This window comes from Myiozetetes cayanensis, unplaced genomic scaffold, assembly GCF_022539395.1.
Source record: "Myiozetetes cayanensis isolate MyiCay16 unplaced genomic scaffold, myiCay2020 scf3, whole genome shotgun sequence".
Lineage (NCBI taxonomy): Eukaryota > Metazoa > Chordata > Aves > Passeriformes > Tyrannidae > Myiozetetes > Myiozetetes cayanensis.
In genome coordinates, this window is record NW_026087521.1 from 68,231,363 (window position 1) to 68,249,297 (window position 17,935).

The following is a 17,935-nucleotide window of genomic DNA, read 5'->3' on the forward strand; positions in this document are numbered from 1 at the left end:
CCAGGAATTGTCTGCAGATCCAGTCCTGGATCCTGACTGGGCTTCATTCCAGTGCAGCAGGACTCTGTCACCTGCTGTCCAAGGCAAGGGGCAGCACAGTCTGGGGTGTAACATTTAAAACATGTCCACAGAAACCCAGAGCAGAGAGGTCAGGGAGCCCTGTGGCCCTCAGGGCTGTCCCTGTGAATACAGCACTGGTACAGCCCTCCTGCCTCACCAGACTCAGGAAAACAAATCTCCTGCTGAAAGTGAAAAGCAGGGGGTCACTGTGCTGTGGGTTCCATAACTGTGGAACACCACTTTCTGTTCCCCCAGGGTTTATGGATCTGGAGCCTGGAAGCAGCCTTGTGCTGACAGATCCCTGGAGCCCAGCCTCCAGCAGCCCACCCCGTCAGCTGATGGGAAAGGAACTGAAACCCCTTGGTTTCAAAGGCTGCTGTGCCAAAAGGTATCTCTGACACATTACAAAGTTGTGGCTTCACCTGGGCAGAGTCTGGTCCAAAGGGCTTGGGAGAAGTTGCACCTGCTTGTGTCTGACCCTGCAGGTACAGCCTGGCAGTGCCAGGCAGTGACTCTGGTGGCTCCAGCTTCACATGCATCACACATTTACAGCTTTAGAAAGGAAAGGCTAAATATGTACAGTTTTATTCCACTTAAAACCATGGAACTACCAGCTCAAAACTTTCCATGCAGCAGATGTAGAACACCTGCTGTTAAAAAGCTTTTAGGGTGGGCTGTGGGTGTTTGGGGTGTTTTCATTCACTAGTGGGTGTATCTGACTGCTTGATCCTCTTCGGGGAGTCAGTGCCACTTTCTCCCAACTTCCTTTTAGCACAGTCCACACATGAAGTTCCTGGGGAGGGAGAAGATAAAAAACCTAAATTGTTGCTACATACATGTGCTTGGTGTCATTTTTATTACAAGCACCAGATACAAAGATAAACACAGTCCTGGTCCCCTGAGGTTCTTGTTTATGGATTCTGAGTTATATGTAACACTAACCCTGCTGAAAGTCTGTTTTACTTGGTCTGTATTCCAAATTACAAGTGAACAGGAGATAAAATTACCTATAAGGAGCTTTATGTTAAGAGGAAATGGAATAAATTGTGCTCAAGTTTCTGGTTTCTTCTTTACTGGTGCCTAATTTAACTTTATTGAAAATGGGATTCATTAAGTCACTTGAAAGACCGGTAAGCCTAAAATCCAGTTGGAATTACAAACCTAATCTCTGACTTTACACCTGCCCACAAGTGTCTGGGACCTTGTGTGCTCTGTGATTGCACAGTAATGAAGTACTACTTTCATACACTTCTGATGTCCCTGCAGCAGCACAGAGCTCTCAGGAATGGAATCTCTCTGTGTTCTTTCAAAGGGAAGTTTTGCTATTTTACACCATAAACTGCAATGTATTATTGCTCAGCTTATTCAGTGAAGTATCACAAAGCCACCTGAACAGCTTAGCTGAAACTTCGCCTTCAGTACAATATGCTTGGGATTCACTCTTCCAGACCTCCTTAAGGAAGGCTTTGGAGCTTGGAAATCTAAGTAAGTCAAAACCTCATGGATATTAGTATTACCTTAGAGTACTCTAGTCAGCATTAATAGCTTTTTATATACATTTCCTGGAGCTTTTCCTTTCTATCATTTATCATTTGATTGACAGCTGAAGCCCAGCAGTTACCTGCTGATAAGCAGAAAGCAAATCGGGGGGGGGGGGAAGAGAGCATGCAGCAGACCTTGGGAGGTAAAGTAGAGCAGTGCACAGTAATCATGCAGTTACTTTGGAAACCAGAGATGTATTTTTCTCTCTTTGGTAGGATTATGGAACTTCCTGTGACAATTAAAAAGGTTACTTACCCAGCAGTGTTGTGCTGTCCACCCGGTCAGCATCTAGAGAAGTGAGAGAGCAGCAGCACAGGTTACCATCCAGAAAGCTTTTTTAACTCAGGCACCAGCCCAAAACAGCAAGGTTGTGTTTAGAATCCCCAAATGGTTTGGGTTGGGAGGGACCTTGTAAGTGAGATCACAAGGCTTTCAAGTCAGAGTAAGGTCCCTCTTCTCACATGTCTGATGCCAATCAGGAATTCCCAAGGAAAAGGGTAGCATTATAGTCTGATATTCAGTTGGTTCCATTTAGAGCTTAAGCAAACCTGTCTCCCTCCCTGTTTTAATATCAAGGGCTGCTCTGCAATAAATTGGATTCTCCATACTGAAAAGGCTCTAGGTGCTGCTCAGACTATGGAAAGTACATCCATCAACACCAGTACATCAAAACCAAACCAGCAGCCTGAGTTCAGTCTGGAACTGCACACCAACTTACTTTTAGTTGTTCACACTGCAGATAAACTTCCTGAAACCTCTTTGCTGTGCTAAATATTTTTTTCTAGCCTTCATGGAAAGAAAAACATAATGCAGTCTAACTGGAATATTCATCAGGTCACAAAAAGCAGCATATACTTTGGGCAGGCACCTGCAGTTTTCTTTGAGGGGTGCAAGGGGAAGGTTCCTGCTATGCACCACTTGGAGTAACTTTTGACAAAACAGTTTCACTGAGTTGATAAATAAAAGAGCTGTCAAATACTAATTCTTCCCAAGGTCATTTACTTATTTTCCTCGGGTCTCTGGAGAAACCATAGCAGACCTGTCCTGGTTTGGAAAACATGAAAGGAATCTTTTTCCTCTGATAGAGCTGTTGTTTCTCCCCATTAGCCCTGACTGTGATAAGCCAAATATTTATTGGATGCACTGATTTAATTTCCCATTCTGTGCTTGACCAGATACTGTGGCTCAACCAGCTTATCCCACCAGGTAATTCCTTCAGTTCCTTCAGTCTCTTCTCCTGACATGTCACATCTCAGATAATATAACACTCAATAGGCTGGAATAATTCACGCTGAAGAATTATGCAAAGTGAACATCTTTACCAAATGATAACAAAAAGGCAAATTCAGAATTCAAGATTAGAGTTGGAAGAATCCACAGGCCTCCAAAATCCACAGATTCCCAAAAAGAGATCTGGTCACAGTTTGGCCCCGTGTTCCAACCCTGCACGTCCCTCAGGAGCCAAGGAGCTGCACACGAGGTCAGCACCTCGTGCAGGGCTCACACAGGGCACTGCTGGGCACCTGCTCAATCCAGCCTGTGCTGGTGAGGAGGCCACATTCCCTAGATTTTCCTTACCTGGACTCCTCTGCTTGCAGATCTGAGCAGTGAGATCCTGGACGTACTCTGGGAATTGCTGGAAGCAGTCCCCATAGGACACCACCTTTATCCCATGCAGCAGCATGTCTGCCTGGAGCTTAAAAAAGTGGTCTTCGTTTTCTTTAAGCACCAACATGTAATGTTCTAAATCCACTTTGTTCTTCACTGTGTAAAGAAAAAGGGCTTGGAATATCTGGTCACGCAGAGTCTCCCCACAGCCCAAAAACAGGAAGGACTTGGTTCGGTACAAGTTCTGAAGAACTTCCTGTGAGGGGCAGAAACAAATGAAAGCCACATTTACTTCAGCAGGCAAAGCCAAGGTCAGGATGTCTAAAATAAGCCAGGCTGAAAAGGAGCAGCAGAGCAGAACCTTTACTAGGGAGCTGAAAGAAGCAAATGTTTTAGGACCAGGCCAAACCGACATTTTGTAACTATTGTTTCTACAAAAATAGAAAAGAAAAAAACCCAAAGTTACACAAATACATGGGGGTTGGAACTAGGTGACCTCTAAGGTCCCTTCCAACCCAAGCCATTCTATGAAGTTTAAACAGACATGTAAGTGTTGCCAGCAAGCGAATTTAAATGGAAAGAATTGTGATGACGGAATACTGGGCTCCTGTTAGGTCAGTCTGTAAATAAGGAGAATTAATATTCTTGACCAAATGTTTGAGTTCTTAAACCAGCTAAGATACAACATTCAGTCCAGAGCTGGTAACAGACAGTCAGGATTCAGAGCTGGTAACAGCACAGCCCCTAAATCATGAATCCAAGCATTCATATGGTGATGAATCCTTGTCCTGATGTCCAGTATTTTGGGGCTCTTGTTCTTTCCTAAGACAAATACAAAGAACTCCAACTGAGACATCCAGCTGAGGGGTTTGACTGTGATTTAGCAGGAGTGTATGAGGGCACTGCCCTGGCAACACAGCTGCCTTTCTGAATAATTCTCAATCATTTCTCTGGGCCCCAAGTATTTCATTTATATGACGCCACACAGCCCCAGTCTTGGGTAACATGTCTGCAGTGATCACATTAAAACAGTTTGGCAAAACACGGTAAAAAATTTAAAGATCACACAAACCATGACTTCAGGATCTTGAGTAACATCCTTATATCCTGAGGGATCGAGCACCATTCCACAGGGATCTGTGTATAAGCCGTGGATATGAAGAACTCCATATTTTACGTGGCCTCTTGCCCACTGAAGAACCTAAAGCAAATCACGCAGTTATAACGTACCCCAGTCACCAGGATCCTGGAAAACTAAACAGCTGGATTGACTTATGAAACGCTTAAAGCAGAAACAACTCCTTTTGCACTTCCCTGCAGCAAGAGATTGTAATTGCTAATTACACAGCTCACTTGAAATCATAACAAAGAGGTGATGGCTGATAGTGGAGCTGTCTCTGCCTTTTGGGGCTAAACGAGCATTCAACCAAGCAGCAAATTCCAGCAGCACTGCCAGTAAAGGTATGAACAGTGAATACCTACCAGCCAGGTGAAATCCTACTTGGGATTTTAACAGTGACTTCACAGAAGTTAAATAAATCTGTGGGTTTTTCACAGTGAATGGGGGAACTGGTCAATAAACATGTCACTGAAATTCTCCTTGGTAACTGTTACCAGATTACTCAGAATAAAGAGGCATGTAAAGGAAATGTCTGGGCATCTGCTGCAGCTCATAGACATGCTCTGCCAATTAACAAGTTTTAGTCTTGACACTCTCTAAACAGGAAAACATCTTTCAATGAAGCTTTTGAGCTGCCTTGTCTTATATTAAATCTACTAATTTTACTGCTCTCATCATACCTTATCCTTATCTTTAAGGTCTAAAGATTCCATAGGTTTGCCCTGTTGCTGACCAAATATCTCGAGCAAATTATCATAGTTTGTGGTCAAAACCATTGTGCCTCTCTCCATGAGCCTCAGGATGGACTGCAGGACCACAGGGTTCTGGATGTGCTGCTCCAAATTATCAAACACCTCCATCAGGCAGTCCTGGAAGAAGTTGGGCTTCGTGTCCCCTGTACGCTGAGGAGAGAGCAGAGCAACACTTCATCAGCTCCATGATCCTGGCCTCCCACAGGAACCCGCTTCACCTGGATACTTAATGCCACAGCATAGAGCACACCAAGCAAAACCAATCCAAAACAAATCCCAATTTATTTTCTGGTGTTGCCTCCACTCAATGCATCTCCAAACAATAGGCTTGGTTTCTCAGGAGAGCTTGTAATACAGGTCCAAGAAAACAGCACTAAAATTACTATTCCCTGGATTCAGAGTCTGGGCTATACTACTGAAGGTGGCATTTTCTTTTTTAATGTTTTTTCCTTCCTGGCTGAGAAAACTGTCATTAATGATTAAATATACCACAAACACACACAGACTTCCTGAAAAGTGGGGGTAATCATCACACTGGGCCTGTAGAGAGGCTCCCCACGTGTTGCAAAACACTCCCCACAGCTTTCACTTGGGGCTATGTCTGTCACCCTGAATATTTCAGCTAAAAGGAAGACTTGGCAAAGGGCTTAACAGAGTCTGAAAACCTCTGGAAACTCAGTGGATGGTTGAGAACCTGGGCATGTATGGACTGCCCTTAAGGAAGTGATGCACTCTGTGTGGCCAAGGCCATCAGTAGGGTCAGGGCCTACCTGTATTTTCAGGGTCTCCCTAGGTTTTTTCATAGAGCTGCAAATTCCCCTTTCATTTCCTAGAAGTGAATCACAGTGAATATTTAACAGTCAGGACTCCTGCTGGCATTAATTCTGATGAAAGCTGACTCATACTAAAACCCAGGGATGTTTGAGGCTCTCCAAAACATACAGGGTGTTTATATGATTACCCACAAAATGGCCATTTTCACCAGAAAAAAATGTCAAGTTTTGAAAATAGGTTTTTGTTGGTAACAGAATAGAAGCATGAAGTAGTTTCAGAAACAAGCAGAGGTCACAAAGACACTCACTGGGGACATCTTCCTGATGAGATCATGGGCAACCACGAGCAGGTCTCTCTCTTTGGTGACCTTCTTGCGGAATTCCGCCACATCCCCAGGGTGCAGCACCTCCAGTTGCTCGGCTGCTCCCAGCACGGCCTCGATGCAGCTCCTCCAGGAGCACAGGGCCGGGATTCCTGGGGCCACCGCGGCGCTCACCCCTGTCCCGATCACCACCAGCAGCTCCCGCGGCTGCTTTCGGACTAGGCTTTTGAGGAATTTTCTGGAAAATAGAAAACAAAAATTCCTTGGTCACAGTGCGTTTTCTGCCCATCCTGAAGGCGTAATGTTTCAAAGAAACAATTTTTTGTTCTTTTCCTGGGCAGAAGCAGCATCTTCATTCTCATTTGTGCTCAGTGTAGGATATGTGCACACAGCAGTCATGCTCGTTCAGACCAAGGGTCCATCCAACCCACTGCTCAGATACTACTACCCACACATCCCTCTCAGAGCTGAATCTGTGCTATGTCCACACTCCCTACACAAAGCAGTACAAGGAACTGTCAGGAAAGTCTTTCTTGATTACTCAGCAGAGCAGTGAAAATGCTTTTAAACCATACAGCAAAATCCCTTCTGTACAAACAGGGATTTCAGCAACACAGAACCTCAAAATACCCCTGATTTTCCAACTACCTTTACAGATCTTTCAATTCCTGGTAACATGGATGTTTAACACCTCTTGTTTCACAATCACCTGAAACTAACTCAGACTATAGTGTTTAACTTGAAATGGCCTCAGGCAAAGCAGTTAATAAATGTAGACAGGGTTGCCAGCTCCTGCCTACAAAGAAAATGTGTCTGATGAGCCCCACCCCTGCCTGCTACATTCAGCCCAAATTGTTTCCTCTCAGGAAGTTTATTATTTATTCCTCACAAACAGCTTAACTGAGCATGAAGCATTTGGTCAATGGAGAAACTAGTTACTGGAATCATTTCAAGTTTTCATGCACGATGTTCTTGTATCCAATATTCAGTAGTTTATGTCCCCTGTGGTTTCAGATTGTCATAGAGACACTTATATAAATATATCTACTTGTGTATATACACACACAGACATAAATATAACTTTTCCAACACAAGTTACCTGGATTTCTGCTCACTTCTAATTGTGGCTCGTTCTGGTGAATCCATCTCAGCCCTGAACAAGAAAAAAAAAAAAAAAAAGCTTTATTAATTACAGTAGCAACTTCCCAAATTCAATAAAGCATCACCTCACCAGAGGCTGCTGTCAATACCAACATTTCAGACCTCGCTCTTTCCTTTTAGCCCCCGGAGTTGGTTCCTGGAAGCAGGAGCTGTGCAAGGACTTGGGAGCAACGATCCCCCACCCCTCACTGCTAAAGAGCTGCAAGTGAGAAGGGGCCAAATCTCCCCGCAGTGGGAGCACCGGGAACTGCTCTGGAACATCCCCCGGGACTGCCCAAAGGCGGGGACAGCTGCTCCTCCACAGGGTTCCCTGGCGGCACGGGGGGAGACGCAGTGATGCGGGAACGCCGGACAGCCGGGATGGGAGCCGGCTCCTCGCTCCAAACACACGGCGGGGACATCCACACACCTTCTAATTTCGCTTGTTTTGCTGCTCAGGGCACTAAAGTTTTATTTAAGGATCTATCTACGAAATCAAAGGTCTAACGGGATGAGTGTTTCCAGGCAGTTTCATGTCTGAAAACCGCCGCAAACGCTCCAACCCAAAGGCAGCCGCGGGCAAAGGGATGCGCCGGACCCGCCCGCCGCTTTCCGCCGGGAAAAGCCACGCCAGGAGCAGGAGGCTGGGCAGGACAGCCGCTCCTCCGCTCGCGGGAATGACCCGGAGGGATTCCGAGCCTTGCCCGCCGCCCGGGAAACAGCCGCAATGCCGGCGAGTTCCGGCAGCTCCGAAAGGCAGGGTTTGCTTACAGGGTTTAGTTAAAACCGGCCCCAAACCCGCCGCCCGTGGGTGGGCGGGGGGACACAGACACATCTGAGCCCCGGGAACGGGGATGGGAACGGCCACGGGTCCCGGAAAATACTTAAAACCCCTTAACTACCCTTCCAGGCAAAAACACAGACCCGCGGGGCTGCGACACAGTCCGGGCTCAGCGACAGGAGAAAGGGATCCCGCAGATTAGCGGGGTCGGTGCCACGGAAACGCGGAGTCTCAGGGATGAGAAGGACCGTGGTGAGAGGAAAGCAAAGCTGAATCTAGAAGGAAGAAGGAGCAGGAGGAGGCGGCAGTGTTACCTTCCGCAGCTCTAGCGGCGAGGCGGGGCCGGCGGCGGCCGCGGCATCCTGGGGCGCGATGCTGTGAGGCGGGGACAGCGGGTGACACGGCACGGGTCACCTGGGCACGGGTCACCTGGGCACGGGTCACCTGGGCACGGGCACCGGACAGGGACGGGCCGGCACCGCTCACCGCGGGCTCGGCTCGGCGCATCCCACCGCCCACAGCCGCAGCCTCCGCCCCTCTCCCTCTCTTCTTTTTTTTTTGGCTTCTAATCTCTTAAAGCCAAAGCCTGAAGCTCCCGGTTAACCCCCGGTGTGGTTTGTTCTGGCGTTTGGTGAACAGCCCGGCTCCCTTTTTGCAGCTCTGCACGTGAGATCCTGGCGGTCGGAGGGGTAAAAGGCTGGAATTGTGCCAAAGGAGGCTGTTCCAGACCTGTACCCCCAAATTCCAGTTGCAAAACTTGTGTTGGAAAGGCGTCATTCTCGGTTTTAATGTGGAAATTGGAGTTTTCAGAGCTATATATGGAAGAAATTCTTCCCTGTGAGGAGGGGGGGGCCCTGGCACAGGGTGCCCAGAGAAGCTGTGGCTGCCCCATTCCTGGAAGTGTTCAAGGCCAGGTTGGATGGGGCTCTGAGCACCCTGGGCCAGTGGAAGGTGTCCCTGCCCGTGGCAGGGGGGAAACGAGGTAATTTTTAAGGTCTCTTCCAAATGAAACCATTCTGTGGTTCTGTAATTGTACTCATAGTACCATTTCACAGACTTTTAAAGACCTGAAGCACTTCTTGGCATAAACTCCCCAAACACAGTCATTAGAAAGTTTCCTTTGTTTCTCTAGTCAGCCACTTCCATTGTTTTCAGGTACAGTTGGGGCTCACAGGTTTTGCATGCTGACAGACCTGACTATTCTGGTTTGTTCATTAAATGGCAGTGTGGATGGATATCTATATAGTTTTAGGGAGAACTCTGATAAGGATAGCCAGTTTTTACTCCATATCCAGTGTTTTGGCTAAACCACACCGAAACCACCAACTTTAATCAGTGTAAGAACACTGTGTCCTTGTGAACTGTCTGTAATATTTCCTAAACATCACTCCTCACCTTGTCATTTTCCCTGTATTACTGTCCTGCAGCCCCTAGGAAGGCTTAGCAAATATGTGGAGAATCATATTCCTAGTGATAAGGAAGGTAGGGGGTAGGATCAGGGAGAACAGGAAGGGAGAAGGAAGAATGCAACCAATCTCACCTGAAAACTGAGGTGTGATTGAGCTGAGGAAGCTCTGCAGAGCCTCTGGCTCTTTGCCTTTCACCCCTCCCTGCTGCCAGTCAGACAATAAGGAATTTTAGCATTGAGAGTTCAATAAACCTGAAAGGCAAGATTGTGTTTTAAAAGAACCAGGTGATATTCTTCTCCCTAAACCTCAGCAGCAGTGTATGAAATCCAGCTTGGAATGCTATTTGACACTGCACTGTAATAACATTGGAATGTATTGCTAAAGAATTTGTTGAGTGTCTTAGAATATTTTGTCAGCTGTAGATAGCAGTTAAAAGACTTGCTAAATATTTACCTGAGCTTGAGTCTCAAGGTCAGGCCCATCCTGTAGATTTACAATGCCTGATATTCTTCTTTGGTTCATGTTCATTTTAAAAATAATGTGAGAGGACATTTCTGTGAAGAATAGCTTTTGAAAGCGTTTCCATTTTTCAGTCTGAATCAATTAATCTGAGAAATGTTATTATCTTTTCCTGTAAGTTTTTCTCCTTTTATATCCTTAACCTATTATTTTAAAACTCCAACAGTAACATCTTACATAAGCTCTGGATTTCCTTGCAAAGAGTTGGGAAAGTCACTGAGGACAAAGAATATCAATACTTTCCAATTAAACACATTACAAAAGTAACCAAATAAAATACAATCAAAAGGAGGCTTAAATACTGTTCCAAATGCACAAGAGGTGACATTATCTATTACCATGGTAGTATTCTGAAATGTGAACAATTAAATATGACAGTGACGGGCCAACACCATTAAGAGAAAAATGACAGAAAATTCAGGAGCAGAAGTCACAGTGAGAAGAGGATTTTGGAGTGAGCTGAAACCTGTGAACTTTGAAATAGAAAGGAGTTTCTTTCAAGAAGCAACAAAGAAAGGCAATCAAGGATGTCTGAGAGGTGAGACACACACTTCAAAAAATACCTGCAGCAGCTTACCACTTGATTCAGAGAGAATGAATCCCTGTTTCTCGTAGTAAATCTGTGTGTTTATCCAAGTGTACCAAACAACACATTAATTCAGTTGCTTGTCTGGGGCTTTGTTGCAGACTTTGGAGCTATTACTTGAAAGGATGTAATCAGGCTAAGAAGTGCAGCTGGTGGGTTTTGGCTGGGAGAGGCAATGCATCTGATTGTTCAGCTGTGGTTCCATGCACTGAGATGTAATGCTTGATTTGCTTTTGGCATCTTGCTCTCTGAGAAGTTACGAGAAGGTAAATCCTAGTTCACCTTATGCCAGAACCTGCTGGTTTGAAAGAAAACAAGTAAAACTTGTCATGAAAGTTTACTGAGCTTGCTGAAAAGTATCTTAAAGACACCAACTAACTCATGTCTTAATTTTTTCCATAGCAGGAAGCCAACCTGCCCCTGTTGATTGAGATAAAATTCCTTGCACAATGGAACTGCTGGTTATTCCCTGTGAGGGGATTACTCTTTTCTACCTCAGAGCTGACTGGATCTTACTAGTTTGGCATCTTGGTAAACAGAAGAGTTTATAAAATACTTGGAATAAAGAAGATAGTATCAGAAATTCAAAGTATGTTTCAAAAGCCAGAGTCAGTTCACTTAGAGTTCACCACTGATTGAATGTAGAGATTAATTTTAAAAGAGAAGTTTTGACTTCCAGCACTGTCTGTGTGTCCTGCAGAGTGACAGGATCTGTAAAATAATTCTGGATGTAACTGCAGATGTATTTTTAGAGCTGCCAAGTGACGAGCACATCTTCAGAGACAGACAGCAACAAGGTCTCTGCACAGTCAAATGTTACCTAACAGAGCATAATGACAGGCACTGCTGCCTTCCCCTGCACCTACCTCTCTCAAACCTGCCTTCTTTAGCAACACTAAAAGTGTGAGCATTTCAGTACATGTGAAAAAGGGTAAATGATGGGGGAAATGAGCTCTGTTAACTGCCATCTTTCTGACCTTGACTTTGGTTTGAACTTGTTTATAACAAAGTCTATGAGTTTGCTTTGAAGAACTAAGGAGTGTAACTGGCTGGAATGTCCTTTGATTAAAGAGGTTGTATTTTGCACTTTTCTGACCAAAAAAAAAAAAAAAAAAGGCCAACAAAGGATCTCTGTCAGAAGGTCCTTATCTGTTCTGGACAGCAACATGTGCAGCAGTGGGAGAGGGAGGAAAACCATTGCAGAGAACTGTAATGGATAAAAGGAGCAAAACAAAACCAAAGAGAAGACAGCTTAAAGAAAAATAATTAAAAAAAAAAAAAAAGAGAGAGAAAAGGTAAAAGGAAACAAAGCACAAAGCATTCCAGAGATTGGAAGGAATGGATTTAAACCAAGCATATTACTGTAAAGAATGGGCAGAGAGAAAGGCAGACTGGGAACTGCGAATACTCAAATTTTGCCTGAGTAAGTTGCTGCTGTTAAAAAACATAACTAGGTCAGAGAAATTCACCTTGGGACTATTATTTTAAGACCTTGTCAGTGAAATGGCAAAAAGGTCTGTCTTGGTTGTCAAATATCAGATGCTTGCCAAAATATTTTCATAAATAAAATCTGTGTAAATGAGGGACAAAAGTAGAGGTGTTACTTGTCCTGTCAGAACGGATCAGATGTGGCATTAAATAATAAGGTTGGTTTTTTTCCTGCTTGGTGGGCTTTTATCTTCCAATGGCTACTTCTTCTGTATTTAACAACCTTACAAACACAGCTCTCTACTTGAATTTGCAGCCATAGCATTCTTCTAACACTGTTGGGAGTGTAACATTTGTGCAAGAAATACAGACAAAATTCCATTCTGTGTTTTCAGGGCAGGAGACTTTAGAAGCAATTCAAGGACCTTTGTCACCCAAGTGAAGAAAAGAACTGATAATAGAGAGAGGAGAAAAGCTAACCTGCTCTAAATACACAGATACTTGTGATGGTGTGGGGGTGCATGCACAAACACACACACACTCTCACCCCCCTCATCCTCAGAAGCTCCTGATGTCCCTTGACCAGACCAGGGGAGCTGTGAAGCACTCCCTGATCCCACAGGAGCTCTGGTGCAGGTGGGAAGAATCAGAACCATCAACTGCTCAGCCAAGGTGAGAAACCAAGAATAAGCCATTATGCTGTGTGGCCCTGGTAAACCATTTACCTGAGTAAATAATTGTAATAAACCCCATGGAATCACTTTGTAAATGTTGAAGTGCTCAGTGACTGGGTGCTGCTAAACCCTTCTGCGCCCTGATTTTTGCATCTCTATCCTTTACACCCTGACCCCTTTTTCATTCCTGCCTTCTATATGAATCATTCCAAATTGCTTCTCATTTGATCTTCCTGTGGATACTTTAGCCTAGTAGTAAGGAATAGAGTAAGTCCAGGCTCACTGCCCAGCACAGGCATCTATTTCACTCGGTCACAGAGCTCTCCCTCTCTTTACATACAGACAACTCCATCTGGCTCTCCCCTCTTCTTTCCCTCTGCCATCACCCCAGTCCATGATTCCTTCCCATTTTAGTTACCCTGCACAACACAATTCAGCCTCCCTTTCTTTCCATTGCCTAATTCAGGTCTGTTTGCTCTGTAAATCCCATTTGCAATCACTCTCTCCTTCCCTTCAGCATAGTTTTATCTATCAATCAATCAATCAATCAATCAATCAATCCACCCCAGGTTTTTGCAGGCTGTATTGCCCTTATCTCTTCCTTCCTCCCCCATAATACACTTTTCCCCTTGGGACACTTAAACCAAATGTTTTCCTTCCTCTTCTGCAATCACAGCTATTGAGATGAGATCACCCCTAGGACACCTTGACAGCGTAACCCTCCCATTGAACCTGGGCAGCAGACCCTGGGCTGTAGAGTGGGGAGTATGGTGAATGAAAGCAGCTACCCCTGCACCTGACAGTGCAAGGGAACGCTAGGAGAGCGTTTCTGATTCACCAAGTGAAAATAGACTGCAGTAAGTTACTTCTTGATGAGCAGAACTAACAAACCTGCTCTCCTGTACACCAGCGCAGCCTCTGGTCGTTCCCAAAGCTGGGGTTGTACTGCTGCTGTAGTGTTGTAGTAGTGCTGTACTAGTGCTGTAGCAGTAAAGTAGCCGGAGTGTTATTGCTTGATGCAGAAAGGTGCTCCGCTTCAACCCCTCTTCTGCAAGACATATCCCGTTATCCAGCTCTCTTTTATCCCAAACACCACAAAAAGGAGCCCTCCTCCTTCAGTGGAAGCAGATTGAGGCGCCCCACAGTACCCTGATGGAGGGTATGACTTACCCAAATCAAACTAGATCACTACCCGTAAAAACAAACAAACAAACAAACAAAAAAAAAAAAAAAAGTGTCTCCTGGAGTTTTAACTTGTTAACTAAACGCATTTTAAAATTTTGCTGGCTTATCTGTTTCTTCTTTCAGCTCAGAAGTGGTTTTTAAACCCTCCTCCAGGCGGGAATCCAGGACTTGTGGGATGAGTGCCCAGGGATACTGTAAGTGAAACAATGCACACTGGTTCAGCTATGATGATTCAGTGCTCTATCAATGTAGATAAGTCTCTGGAAATAATGACGTTAATATTCCATTTATGAGAAAATGGTGCATAATGCTGGGAATGTGCCAGGCATATGCAATACCCCAGTTTTTAAACACAGTAAAGGAATATTTAAAAAAAAAAAGAGAGAGAAATATGTGGGCTTAAAGTATTAAAAAGTATAAGTATTTGCCTTCAAGCAAATATCTTTTTCATCCTGAGGTGAAGAATCTTGAATAATGTAAGGGGAATCCTGCATTCTATTTATGTTAATGAATTCCATACTAATAATCAGGTGTATAAAAGTGCAGCAGTTAGTTAGCAAACAAACCAGTCTTTTCCAGGAATGTGATTTGGAGATTTTTTTTCCTGTTGTGTGGAACAAATTCAGGGGTACCAAAGCAAATAGAGGGCCATTCCAGAGGCTGAGGTAGGGTTGCTGTCTCATTGCAGGACAGATGACACAAGGAGCTCTTTTTTTCACAAAGGAGGATCTCTGAAACGTTGCACAGTGCAAATAAGGACAACAGTATATACAAAAGCGATTTAACTGGCAATGCCTGGTGTATCTTAACAGTTCCTGGAAACTAGAATGGTGTACTCAAGCAGAAACAACTCCTTTTAGAGATGAACCCTGTGCCAAGTGCTTCATGAATTGTAGGACATTTTAAGCAGTGCTTGGCACGGTGCCTTGCAGCTGATGCCTCTGTCAGATGACCTCAGAGAAAGGTAAAACCCATCATGTGTGGTGATAATAATTGCTTGGAAGATGCATTTTGTATTAGTTTAGATGTGTGGGAACTCTAGGGTATAGCTTATGTATTCTATTCATACCATGTTAACTTTTAGCTGCATAAGGGTGCATTTGTGAATAGTTTGTGTATTGCAAAAGCAATACACATGTGGCTCCTGGTGTATATATGTGAGCATATAAACAGTGTAATGACATACGACTTAGGCTGGAAGAGGCTTCTGGAGATCATCTAGTCCATTGTTCTAAGTAGAACTATGTCAGATTGCTTATAGTCTGGTCAAGTTTTGAATGGGTAAGGGTGCAGAATCCACAGATTCTCTGGGCACCTGTACCAGGGTTTTCCCCCCTTATGGAAAAAAACCAAAAGCTTTTTTGTTATTAAAAAAAAAAACCAAAAACAACCAAAAAAAACCAAAACCAAAAACAAAAACAAAAAAACCCAAACAAAAACAAAACCAGAGCCCATTTCACCAGCAGTTATTTTATATTTGTAGTTCCTACTATCTGGAAAGAAATTATCATTTGGCTCCTTTATACTTGGGTGGGTTTTGTTTGGTTGGATTTTTTGTGGGTTTCTTTGTTTGTTTGTTTTTGCATTCAGCAGATGTTGCTACAACGCAGCCAAACAGCAGCAAGTGTGTAATAACAAACAACAGAATAGCATTCCCTGATGTTCTTGGCTCCTGCCTTTCAAGTGACCCATCCTATATTAAACTTAGCCCTAAAACACAAAATAACTCAACCCCAAACTACAAGATGTTGAAGACAGTGCAGCAGATTTCAAAGCTGTCTTTTTTTGAGTTTATATCTCAGTGCAAGAATGTAAAACCGTATTTAAAAATTGAAAGATAAGGTTATATAAATGTTTAAATACTCATACGTTCAGACTAATACCTGAAGGCATGTCTATAGATAAACTATGTCAGCTACAGAAATTAAGTTTACTAAGATTGGATTCAGTCAGTGCAGTGTTATTTTAGTAAAATTGAATGTGAATTTACCTAAGACTACTTCCATCAGGGTATTGCATTGGATTTACCATTTAAAGCCTATGTAATCAAGCCCGTGTAACATCCTGTCTGCAGGTAAGCTTTTAGAGGTCTGGGGGAGAATGTTAGTGATGTATGGAACCTCCTGCCTTCCTGCTGCATCTCCACTGTTCCATAGCTCTTCTGTTCCTGGCTACATTTACCCTGTGAGGCAAAAGCAATACACACAGTCACGTAAATAAATAAAAGTGCCATTTGTGTGCAGCACACGTGTGAACACTGAGTGAGGTGTCAGCAGAAACTCTCAAGGTTGTTGAGCAGAGAAAGGTTCCAGTACCTGTGTGTCCCTTGGTACAGGGGCAGAGCAAGGAAAGAGAACCAAGTGAGCTGCAACTTTACATTGTGCCCAGTCTGTGTGAGCCCTTAGGGCAGCTCTTCCATCAGAATAGGGAAATGAGCCCCGGGAAAGGCTAAAGAGAGTACAAAGAGTCACTGCAGTAGATTCCTGTGAAATCATCATGCTCTATTTCTTTCACTCCTTTACTTCTGCATTAGGGGTTTTTCCCCTAAATATTATGTCACTCCAGTCAAAACAGTAATAGTTTTAATAGAGGAAGACTGAAAAATTATAGGATCATGTGGTATTAGACATTTGAAGAACCTAAATCAAAGTCTTCATTGGGATTCAATTGTTCAGAGGGAATTTTGAAAACAGAATTTGGGTTAAATTTGTTACTATTTCTTATCCTGTTAAGAAATGTTTATTTTTACTTCCAAATATACCCTAAATCTGTACCTGTGCTTCTGAGTTTATCCTAAATGCAGTCACTCAATCCATTTTATAGGGTACCCATTTAAATGGAACCCTTTCATCACTCAGCCAGCAAAGACATTAGAGGAAACTGGTCTAAAGGCATCTGTCTTAAGAAAGACTCCTGTAGCATTTAGTGTGTTTGGAATTAGGCTGTAAATCTCACATGTTTGAAGTTGGGAACTGTTCCTTGTGCTGTTTGGCATAAGGGAGAGGTTGGTGAAGCTGATGCATTACATTCCAGGGAACATCTGGATTTGCTTGAATGGTTCAGCCTGAAAAAAAATACATATCCTGGTCCCAGAGTAACACGTGAGCACGGAGTGTTCACATGCCAATTTGTGACTCTAGAGCAAGAGAAAGGTCTCTCTGATTTTAAGAATGAACTACCAGTTCTGCAGTAATATTTTTTAAGTTACTGCCTGTGGATTAGTTGTTCCTGTAGTCCTGTAATGCATCTAGTTCTGTGTAAGAACTGAATACAGACAGGGAAGTTGTTTAAAACGGCAGACAGATAAACACCACAACAACCTTGTACCTTCCTATCATCTGTTCTAGCATAAGCAATACTTTTTTAAGAGGTAAAAGCTTCTAAACAAGTAAACAAAACAATGTTCTTTTATTTGGCTGTTGCAGTACATTTAAAATGATGATGACTTGAAGACCTGATTGCACCTGATAGTTTCCAAGTCATCATTTTATAGTTCCTATCAATGTCCATTTAGAGAAAGATCCTTAGCTCCTGTAACACAAGACACTGTAATTCTGCCCAAAAGTGTATTTGTAGAGTAGGAAAGATATGGTCTGATGCATGTCCATCACAGCTTGCAAAGAGTAGCAGGAAAAGAAGTGTGAACTGGGCAACTGGATGAGCACAACGAAATATTTATATTATACTATGAAAGTTCTCACACAACTCCCCCTCTAACCACATGTGAAGTCCAGCCACTCCTCACAGCAGTCTCTGTAATGTTCGTCAGCTTTTCATGTCCTTATCTCTCATGTCCTGGTAAGTGAGCTTAACCTTAGGCCAGGGCCTAATCAGTGATTTAGTCATCTGCTTGCAGCTCTAACAGTCCCTCTTCCTCTGGTAGCATCCATCTGTTCCTTCTCTTTTTTCCCTGAAGACTTCAGAGTGTTGCCTTAATTTAACTGTGCATTTTAATGCTAAAAGTAAAGGACAGACATACGTAGTCGTGCTCTCAGGATGCAAGATGAAGTGCCTGGTGACCAGTGCATTCATCCA

General features: G+C 43.7%; 1 protein-coding gene across 3 annotated transcripts; it reads right to left on the bottom strand.

Annotated features, from left to right (window-relative positions):
- Nucleotides 1-613: 613 nt before the first annotated feature.
- Nucleotides 614-8,576, bottom strand: FAM118A (family with sequence similarity 118 member A). 3 transcript variants are annotated; one of them, XM_050323328.1, is made up of 8 exons: nt 8,414-8,576; nt 7,278-7,331; nt 6,164-6,416; nt 5,011-5,232; nt 4,283-4,411; nt 3,181-3,466; nt 1,858-1,890; nt 614-853 (listed from the first exon to the last, which is right to left on the bottom strand). In XM_050323328.1, the coding sequence occupies exons 2-8, from the start codon at nt 7,322-7,324 to the stop codon at nt 756-758; spliced, it is 1,068 nt and encodes a 355-aa protein (XP_050179285.1). In that variant the 5' UTR covers nt 7,325-7,331; nt 8,414-8,576; the 3' UTR covers nt 614-755. The 3 variants fall into 3 exon arrangements, with proteins under 3 accessions (XP_050179285.1, XP_050179287.1, XP_050179286.1); XM_050323330.1 differs by lacking the exon at nt 8,414-8,576 and adding an exon at nt 8,243-8,332; XM_050323329.1 differs by lacking the exon at nt 8,414-8,576 and adding an exon at nt 7,442-7,552.
- Between the last annotated feature and the right edge of the window lie 9,359 nt (nt 8,577-17,935).

What these genes read in the sequence shown, in the direction of transcription:
- FAM118A (XM_050323328.1), bottom strand. Translation starts at nt 7,324, where the DNA reads ATGGATTCACCAGAACGAGCCACAATTAGAAGTGAGCAGAAATCCAG. An exon ending in TCATCAGGAAGATGTCCCCA is followed by an intron (nt 5,233 to 6,163) that starts GTGAGTGTCTTT and finishes CTCTCTCCTCAG; the next exon opens with CGTACAGGGGACACGAAGCC. An exon ending in GGACAGCACAACACTGCTGG is followed by an intron (nt 854 to 1,857) that starts GTAAGTAACCTT and finishes CTCCCTCCCCAG; the next exon opens with GAACTTCATGTGTGGACTGT.